Raw genomic sequence first — 10000 nt, 5'->3', positions numbered from 1 at the left:
GTGACTGAAGTTCTTGGTCTGGTCCAAAACCCCTGCCCTTTCTACAGCTACACTATCCAGTCACCTCTTCTCAGAAGCTCCAAATTCACAATTTGTTTATCGGAAGACCTTGGAGTATGGTCACAATGTTAAACCTCAAGTTAAGAATCTTGGTATAATTTCTTTATCCTGACCTCAGATTTGACAAACAAATCAATGCTGTTGTCAAAAGTAGCTTTTATCAATTTACAAAATTAAGTCTTTTCTTTCTTTTCAAGATTTTGTAACCGGTCTTTCATGCCTCTATCACATTACACTTAGATTACAATTACAATTTATTGTATTTTTATGTTGATCTTCCTTAGCTCATTTAGTACAGAATAAAGTTACTAGACTGCTCACTTTCACCATGAAAAGGGATCAAATCTGCACTGGCTTCCTGTTCATTACTAGATCCAATTAAAAGTTTCTATTTGATTTTAAGGCTCTTATTGGGAAAGCGCCTTGCAATACTGCTGACGTACTCCAACCTCACTCAGCGCCCAGGGCTCGGAGGTGTTTAGATCAGTCACGTTTTGGCTATTCCATGTTCTTGGCTGAAGCTCAAAGCTGACTTTGCAGTTCCTGCGCTGGGGTTGTGGATCAGCCTACCGTTGAACTTTAGCTGTGATCCTTTCCTGCTAATGATTTAAAACACACGTAGACAGCATTAAAATATTTTAGGTTAAAGTGGGTGGTCAATATGCCTGCTTCTTCTTTTAACTTTGTGTTGTATGTTGTTATCATTCATGTAACTAAAGTATTGACTTTAAACAGCACTTTGGACAACAACTTGTAAATGGGCTTTAAAAATAAGTTTTATTTACTTACTGTTATCCCTAACAGATTTTGATGTATGAGAAAAAGTCTCTGTGTAATATATACTGTCTTCTAAAAATGCCTGCATTTTTTTCTCATGAGCATGTGTGGGAAGATAGGATTGAACAGAACAGATCAAATGGGAAGGACGGCTACTGCTCGCTTGCGGTAAAGCTAGCGCCACTTAGCCAACGCACACATATCCGAACCTGCAGCAGCACGACCAGAGTGTTAGTCATCTGTTACAGGAACGGCACTCTCACTGCGCATGTTTTCCAGTCACACTCGGTACTCTGTGAATTTCCACCCATGAAATAGTGCTGCTTTCTTCCCTGGGCTGGGTCCAGTGGCCAGGGCCAGAGGCAGGCTTCTCCCGGTGGGGCTCTGAAGCCACCGGGTGCTCTCCCTTTACAGTGGGTCAACCTCTACATCGCTGCTTATTCACTCCAGATGATATAAAACATAATCTGTCAAAGAGAAGCACCGTGAGCCTTAGCTGTGCATTATGGGAGAGGTGAATGGAGAACGGCGGTCGAACGGGCTGCATTGAAAGCGTCTAGCGTGTGTCATTCAGGTGTGTTCAAGCTATTGTATGTGCTAAATAGGCTTCTCGCTTTTCAGTACGCGTGGATCGGACAGACAGGCCAAGTCTCCCACACGGAGCGCTCTCTCAAGGCCTCGAATAAATCCTCCCTACTGAGCGCGAAAGAGTCGGCGAGAGGGAGCGAAAAGGAAAAAAGGAGGGGTGAGAGGGAGAGAGAGAAAAAAGCGAAAACAAAAATAACGTTTATGGTTCAGGCTGCCTCTGAAATAATTTTCCATATCAGTGCAACTGCATGAGCCCAGTGGGAGCAGGAATATGATTTTCTCTGTCCAGTGCCAATGGAAAATGGAATGGGAATCAAAACAAGCAGCTCAGAGCAGAGTGGGAGAATGCTGGGAGGATGAAGAGGGAGGGAGGAATAAGGAGGGGGGTAGGATGAGGGAGGAAGGGGGAGTGAAATAGGGAGAAGCTTGTTCACGTCTTTCCATTAGCATTCATACATTGGGACTGCCACTTTGTTAGCAGGTCTTTTACGGTCAAGTCTCACAAACAACCATTCAGTCACATTACTCAAAGTATATTTGGTGCACCAAGCTCCCATGGAGGCTTGTTATGCCTGGGCATTTCTCTGGATTTAAGAGGAGAAAGAGCGAGAAAAGAAGATTGCATGTTCCTTCTTGCAAATGCTGCTAGCCTGCAAGAGGTGCTTGCTGATGCCTGCCTTTGTTAAGCTGGCTAATTAAGGTCATTACTTAGAGAACAGTCACGTCCCATCGCTTAGCTCCAGACCACCTTCTCACTACTGTTTCCTCCGACACGGAGCAGTGGACATCAGCGAAAAAGTGTCGGAAAACCACGAAAAGATGTTGGCCCCGGAGCCAAAGTGCTCTCGTGACAACGAGCCGATTAACATGGAAACAAATGCTTGTAGCAGACAATTGAATCATTCCCTGTTTGGAACAAATGGCAGCTTTGCTGGTTGCATGTACGTAATTAGCCTAGCTGCATCGGGCTGACAGCATCCATATGTCTGCGAGTGCTTGCACACAAGACCGACTGTGAGTTCAGCAAGAGCGCCGGAGCATGGCACACTGCAGCATTTTTAACAGCGGAGAAGCTGCAGGAGGAGGAAGAGGGAGGAGGCCCCGATTTAATAAGGTGGAGTGTCAGAAAAAGAAAGTAAAGAAATGGAGGTGAAACAACAGAGGAAGTTGGGTTGGACAGATGCTGACGAGAGAACGCAGGCGAGTGCAGTGCGACGTACGTCCCTCCCCCACATGTGATGGAATGTGCTCCTTGGGCTGGTTTTCTAAGATCTGAAATGGGGAATCGAGAGTGGCAGGGTAGGTTACCCCAGCAGATGTAATGGGCTCAACACAACACCTTTTCATTTGTAAAGGAGCACGTCCAGAAAGCTGATTCATGCTCTGGTTGGATATGTGTGAGTAAATGACAGTAGTAATGTGCAGACGTATGAGGGAGTGAGGATTAGTATGTCAGGCAGATTCTCAGAGAAGGTTTATGGAGGTCTCCTCTCAATGCTTCTCCACATTCCAGGCCCACACACCTTGTATTCTCTCAGGCTTTCTTTCATTGCTGTGACCCTTTCCTTGCCTATCATTACAAGACATACTCACCTCCTCAGCATAGAACCGTGTGTGTGTGTGTGTGTGTGTGTGTGCGTGTGTGTGTGTGCGTGTGTGTGTGTGCGTGTGTGTGTGTGCGTGTGTGTGTGTGCATGCGTGTGTGTGTGTGCGTGTGTGTGTGTGTGTGTGTGCGTGTGTGTGTGTGTGTGTGTGTCACTGCTGTCCTGCCAGTGAACCCAGTCATGGCCCAGACAGCAGCGTTTGGGTGATCTCGTAAAACGGTGGGTATTGTGTAGGCTGTCTGTCTGGCGCCCCTCCCCCACTCCACCCCGCTCCCACTGGCCATGTTTGCTCTCAGGACAGAGTGATTTGAGAGCCTTGATGAAGACTGAATGGAGTGTTTCGATCATGTGGGGGGCTGATTCAGACATTTAAGCATGGAAGCTCAGGCTAGGCGATGCCAGCGGAAAGCAAAGGATGTGTGATACGCGTGTGTCTGTTTATCACTGCCATTGTTGTGTGCACGTTCTGCTTTGCAATCTCGCGTCATTGTTCTGTCTCTCTGTTTCACAAACACACACTCACAATGGGCATGAATGCATTTTTGTCAAACACTATATGTTAATTAAGATTGTGCGGTTAAAACTGCAAGAACTTTTAGGTGTACAGTGAAGACATAAACTACCAAAATGACTCAGGATTCTTCACCGAACCTGGTCGCAGTGACGGTGTAGTTGCCTGGTAGAGTGAGGGACTTCGGCAGTCTCCAGGGGGGTGGGGTGGCATTCTACCAGTGGGTTTGTGATCTCCACTTCCTTTCATGCTGTCCAGCAAAATGATGCTATGACTGCCATGCTGTCTCACTGCCGGAGGCTTCTGGGTCAAACAACAGCAGAGCTGCTGGATGGGAACCCTCCCGCTTTGCCGTTTTCTTCCTCTTTTCTTCCTGCTGCTCTTGCTCCATCTCTGGGATTTTACTGCTCGGAACTGAATCTCTCTCTACTGGACATCGTCTCGGGATTCTATTGCCCTCCCTGTGGGGTATTATCCCGTGTGGGTGTTTGAGTCTGAGTTATTTAATGCACGTTTACAAGTATCTACAGTCCTGACTTTCCAGATACTTCATGATCCTGGATGATCCTGTGGTGAAGGATACACACACACACACACACACACTCACACACACACACACACACACACACACTCACACACACACACACACACACACACACATGAACATGTACACACACAGAGATATGCAAGAAAGATGTTGGGACCTTCTAACTGGCAGAAATTAGCTATTCAAGATACTTTGCATGCTTTTGTAGAATATGCAACAGGAACACATTTCAAAGCAAAGCAAAAGAAAAAAGATGGAAGGATGTGGGTAGTTCAGTTGCTTGTAGGGTGTAATGCCTTGTTGTGTGTAATGCCTTGTTGCGTGTAATGCTTTGTTGCGTGTAATGCCTCCTTGCATGTAAGACCTTGTTGCATGAGCTTTATGCTGTAGGCTATAGTTTGTCATCTGTTTTCAGTATGCTTGCTAATCTCTAATTTTCTTGGAACATTGGAACATTAAAGATACCATTAAAGATAACATTAAAGATAACATTAAAGTACCTTTCCAAAGTCATTAAAAAATAAATTTATTTTGGCATTATGTTCAGTGGTATTTCTAGAGAGCTACACATGCAATTTCAATTTCAACTTAATCCTTTTTTTCCCCCTGCTATTTTGTGTGTTGACAGAGCTGTATGATTAATGACTAATGTCACTTTTACTTTGGATTACCCTAAATAGCTTTCCATGTTAGTTTAGAGTCATATGTGGAGGTGATCTGCAAAAAAAAGAAAGAGAAAAAGTGCGACTGCAAAAATATCCTCTTGTGCGGCGGGATCCAAAATTAGTCTTTTTCACTGAGTCACAGTGTGGAGACACTGAACAAACAGCAAGTGAGAGAAGCCAGTTCTGGCTTTCCATAAACTGAGCTTTTTATAAACGAATGCTATTTATTATGGCTGTGGTGAAGAAAAATATTGGGGTTTTCTGCTTTCGGAGTTGCGTTATTTGGGATCGAGGGCATTGGAGTTATGCAAAAGCATGGAAACCAGCTGTGTAAACTAACTGTCTGTCTGTCTGTCTGTCTGTCTGTCTGTCTATCTATCTATCTATCTATCTATCTATCTATCTATCTATCTATCTATCGATCATACGCAACACATACATAACTCTTACAATCCCTCTCATCTTCTTAGATGCTTCTGCACCTTCAGTCCTGCTCCTAATCCCTGGCTCCAGTAGCAGTTGCTGTCTCACTGAGGAACTGAGTGCTCAGAGCTAGCAGACATAAACATCCTCTGAGAGAATGAAAGAATGACAGAGAGAGGGCGAGAGAGGGAGAGCGAGCTGTGTTAATGTACACACACGCACTCATTAGGGCCCAAACCTGCTCCACATGCTGATGGATGGCACTTAATTTCAGCCTCAGTTCAGCTGGCCTTTATCCCACCACAGTGGACGTGAGACAGAGCAGGCGGCATTCCCCACTGACAGCTTCGTTCTCGTTGCCATTGCCTGGATGCTCACGTTTGCCTTACAGAAGCTCCATGACTAAAACACAGTAGCATGGGATTCTCCTTTGATGAAACTGCGGAACACATTCACGCATGTGCACCCATGTGCACACACACACACACACGCACACACACACAGGGACAAATGCACGCACACTCGTGCACGCACCCTTTAATAGCTTGGTGTGTGTGGCATGAGCACTCGGGGGTTCCCCACTCTAGGATCTCTTTCTTTAATTCTCTAATTGGATTAATGTCGCTCTGAGCTGGGGATGGCAGTGATTAGTATGCACGTGACCTGATTTCTGCTCGTGGTGGCGGGAGCTTTGCTCCACTCCGCTGCGCTCGGTGTGTCAATAAACACGTTCTCCAGGGAAGCCGTGTGGCCTCAGCCCTGCCCTGCCCAGCGTGGCCCGCCCTGGCTGCAGCTTCCCGCCGTCAGCCGCCAGACGCCCCGCCCATGTCGTACCGCTCCACCCAAGACCAGACATGCAAGCTTGCCGGGGAGCTCGCCGCTCGCTTGCATCACCGACCGCCTCTTCGTTTGCGGGGAGGACCTCCTCCCTCCCTCCCTCCCTCCCTCCACCTCCCCTCACCCAACCCGCCGCTCTGTCTCCCTCCTTCCTCTTCCTCCGGTACTGCCTTGCCAGTGTCGGCGGCGTTTAATTTCTGCAGGTCGGTTTATTAGAGGTAGAGGGAGGGCCGAGCCCAGGCAATCATTTCAGGCGTTAGAGTTGACGCCCGGCCCACCAGCGTGCAGGAGACGAGGGAAAATAAGAGAGAGAAAGGGAGAGAGTAAAAAGTCAATAAAGCAAAGCAAACAAGAGGAAATGTTTCATTAAAGGGGACTTGGCGGAGGGCGTCGAGTGAGGGGCGTGCTGGGTGTGCTACTGAAGAGCCGTGCTGGAGAGCGGCGAGGTTGGCAGGAGCAGAGCTGCTCGCTGGCTGCCAGGGAGGAGGGCCACTCAGGCGGAGAGGGACGGAGCCGTGGTGGTGGGGGTCTGCGCGGGGACACACACAGTTGCTGCTGCTGGGCCAACAGACGAACCTGCCGCCCTGACTGCCCTGTCCCACTGCTCTCTTCAGCTTTTCGTCTCTGTAAAAAGAGCTCCAGTGCTTCGCCCACGGCTCTGCCTTCGCACGTCTGTAATGTAGGTTTATTTTGAACGTTTTTGAATTTTTGGCTGTAGCAATTTGGGCCAGTGCAAGTTCAGACTGGCTCTCCCAGATGCCGCCATCTTTGTAGGGCAGTGGTTCTAGGTGCCACGTTAGGAACAACCGCTTCGTGGCTTTCAGCTCAGACACGCTGTCCGCGTTGCTCTGAGGGGTAGGTGTTTCCAGTGTTTAGAAAGTGTCCGCCCCGGCGTCCAGACTCCACCCGTGCGGCAGCAGCCCCGACGGGTGTAAGCCTCTCATTCCGCCCATCCGCGGGCCGTAGTGGAGCCTGCGGTGGAAGTGTCCAGCTCGTGAGGAGTCGAGACGAGAGCAGCACCCACCGCAGGGACAAGACCCCCTTTCATCCTGATCTGAGCCCGGCTGTGTGGTTTCTCCTGTGCTTCCTTTTTGGTGTGGTTTTGGGCTGGGAGCTGGTCTCGGATCAGTGATGCGACTGTCTCCTGCCCGCAGCGCGGCCACTCACCGCAGTCGTGGGGAGAGGGAGTGGGTGTGGGGAGACGAGGTGTCCCACCGGCTTTGATCCCAGAGAGTTTACGTGGGCTCCGGCTCAAACGGCAAGCATCTCCCCAAGCCTGCAATTACACTGCTTTACACTGCTCTCTCTCTCTTTCTCTCCCTTTCCCTCAGCTGCTGTGTTTCCAGCTGGAGGTTTCTGTGGCAGCCTTGTGCTTTGGTTATCTTGCAGGAGAGGCGATCTGATCATTTCACACCACTAAACAGCTCCCTTCACCTCCTACTTCTCACACAGCTTTAATGAAGTCATGCTCAGTTCGGGAGATGGAAGCATTTGCATAAACGTTAATTTGACTTATTTAAGCATTAACATTTACACTTTATTTCATTGTTACTGATAAAGAAAAAAAACTATAACATACAGTAATTTTTGTAGGTCTGTCCACACCCCATTGCACTCCCAGGACATTCTGGTTTTCTTTCATTAGACACCTGTTCTTCCACATGTAGAGAATATCCAATTGATGTGCCTATCCTTCTTATTTGTATAGCATGTAAGTGTTAGGAATATGAGTATGTGTGTGTGTTTGTGTGACTGTGTCTTTGTGTCTGTGTGAAATAGAGGTGTATAGGTATGTGTGCATTTAGAAAAATAGAGCATCTTGTGTGACAGAATTTTACACTATATCACCATGCCATTTGTGTGTGTGTGCGCGCGTGCGCGCGCGTGCGTGTGTGTGTGTGTGTGTGTGTGTGTGTGTGTGTGTAAACTATATCTACTTTTAGCATGTGGTGGTGAGCAGTGTTAATAATAGATGTGAATTTGGCCATGTGCACATCCAGCCCTCACCCAGGGCAGGCAGGCAGGTGCTGCTCTCGGCCGTTGGGCTGCTAATCTGCCCCCCTGTCCAAGGGGCCTCAATCCCCAGGACTCCTCTGCTGCAGGGGAGGAGAGCAGACACTCTACCTTTCCTTTCATCCTTTCATTATCTTTCCTCTTCTCTCTCTCTGCTCCCGTCATTCCACGTCATCTGACCTCAGTGGCCGCTGTTCTTGCAGCTCCCCCGGGTCCTCCCCACCCGGGGCTCAACTCTCCTTGCTCCTCCTCTGTTTCTTTTTCTCACTCTCCTTTCCCTCCATCTCAGTTGCTGGACTTGTGGAGCTCCTCTGCTCTCTTCTCGCCTGTGGTGATCAGCATTTTGTGCCAAAGGACATCATAGACGATACCATATGATACAAGAAGTGTTCAGGTGGTGATTTACTAGTTTACTTTAATTTACTTCTCATACTCCTTTACCACAGTGCCGGTAGTTTGTGTGAGTGTGTGTGTGTGAGTGTGTGTGTGTGTGTGTGTGTGTGTGCGTGTGTGTGGGGCAAGGGGAAGAGGAGGAAAGTCCTCGCTCATGGATGAGCTCTACGGCAGAATGATCACAGGGACTTTATCATGGGAACCGCGTCTTGGAGCAGACTGAGCACTGAGACTCACACTCTTCACTCTCTCTCTGTTCACTTTGTCCTCTCTGCTTTTATTTCCCACTTCCTCTCTCTCTCTCATTTCTTGCTCTTATTATCTCCCAGGCATGTGCTCGTTTTCTTCCTCCCCTCATTCTCTTATTCTTAGGCTTTTGTACGTCTTTGGAACTGTCGTGCTGATGATCAGGCAGCTGAAACTGAAGATGGAATTTTTTTTTTTGAAAAACAAAAAATCTTGCCATAACTCAAGTGTAATTTAGAAAAAAGTTGGACACGTCTTGTAGCAGCATGAAAAGTAACAAATCCAAGGAGCCTGAAGGAGCTGTGCTCCAAAGCTATAGCTACTTAAGCCATTTTAGTTTTTGATGAGTCCTGCTTTAGTCTTGACACATCGCTGGATGTTGCAGAAGTTTACTGTAATCAATCTTGGTTGACTGCATGAATCGGGGAATTTAAAATGTGCAGTCTGTCTTTGCTTGCGTTCGTTTGCTGTGGTAAACTACTCTTAGGGTTCTTCTCCTCAGTGTCTCACCCCACATGTCTCACTGTCTCTGTCCTGCAGGCTCTGGACTGATGGCCAACTCTACAGCTTCCTTCATGGGGACGTTCCTGGCCAGCAGTCTGGGCTCACCTTCCTCCCACCCATCTGGACATCCTTCCTCACCCTCCTCTCCCCCCTACCGCGGTGGAGCGCACTCCAGTGCCCCCTCACAGATCTGGTTCCCACACCCCCATGAAGGTAAGGCACCCAAGTCTCTCTCTCCTTCTCCCTCTCTCTCCCTAATAGCACGCTGAAAGTGTAATACACACGCATTCTCCTCTGTTAAGTCTCATTGTAGTCTTGTGTAAATAGTGCTTCTTCGCCAAGCCCGGTGTGCCAGTGTTTGGGATGAGCTCTGGTTAAGTCATTGTAACAGCTGTCTTTCTGGCTAGTCCTGATCTCAGATCTGTCCCCTCCTCTACCTTCTCCTGCATATTTTCCAGGCTTTTACATGTGCTTTACATGTCCCCAGGTTAGCATATTTTATTTACCCATGAGTTAAGATTCACTATACACTAATTGTCTCATACTGCAGTATATATATTTTTTTAAATATTTGTTTTCAATGTTTACACATTGCACCCTAGCTGTTTAGATGCATTTGTGTATTTGCAAATGTATGCATGTCCTTGTAGTCTAAGTGAAGTGTAGCACTGCGGATTATTATATTCTCATGTGCATGTTTAAACATTTCACACTAGGTTTGTGTGTGTGTGTGTGTGTGTGTGTGTGTGTGTGTGTGTGCGCTCGTGTGTGAGTGGGCACGTGGACATGTGGGCATGTACGTGTGTGTGTGTGTGTGTGTGTGAGAGAGAGA

At 47.7% G+C, this 10000-nt stretch overlaps 1 protein-coding gene across 9 annotated transcripts in view; it reads left to right on the top strand.

Moving 5' to 3' along the window:
• The window catches only part of bahcc1b (BAH domain and coiled-coil containing 1b), a 93439-nt gene that overhangs the window by 44146 nt on the left and 39293 nt on the right, over nucleotides 1-10000 (top strand). For all 9 annotated transcript variants that reach the window (XM_081697880.1, XM_081697876.1, XM_081697875.1 and 6 more), the window contains one exon: nucleotides 9205-9381. In XM_081697880.1, coding sequence (XP_081554006.1) covers nucleotides 9205-9381 — 177 coding nt within the window. The remainder of the gene's footprint in view (nucleotides 1-9204; nucleotides 9382-10000) is intronic.

The sequence above is a fragment of the Electrophorus electricus genome, chromosome 15, assembly GCF_041902795.1.
Source record: "Electrophorus electricus isolate QZ-2024a chromosome 15, ASM4190279v1, whole genome shotgun sequence".
NCBI lineage: Eukaryota > Metazoa > Chordata > Actinopteri > Gymnotiformes > Gymnotidae > Electrophorus > Electrophorus electricus.
This window is presented reverse-complemented; position numbering and strand designations above follow the sequence as displayed.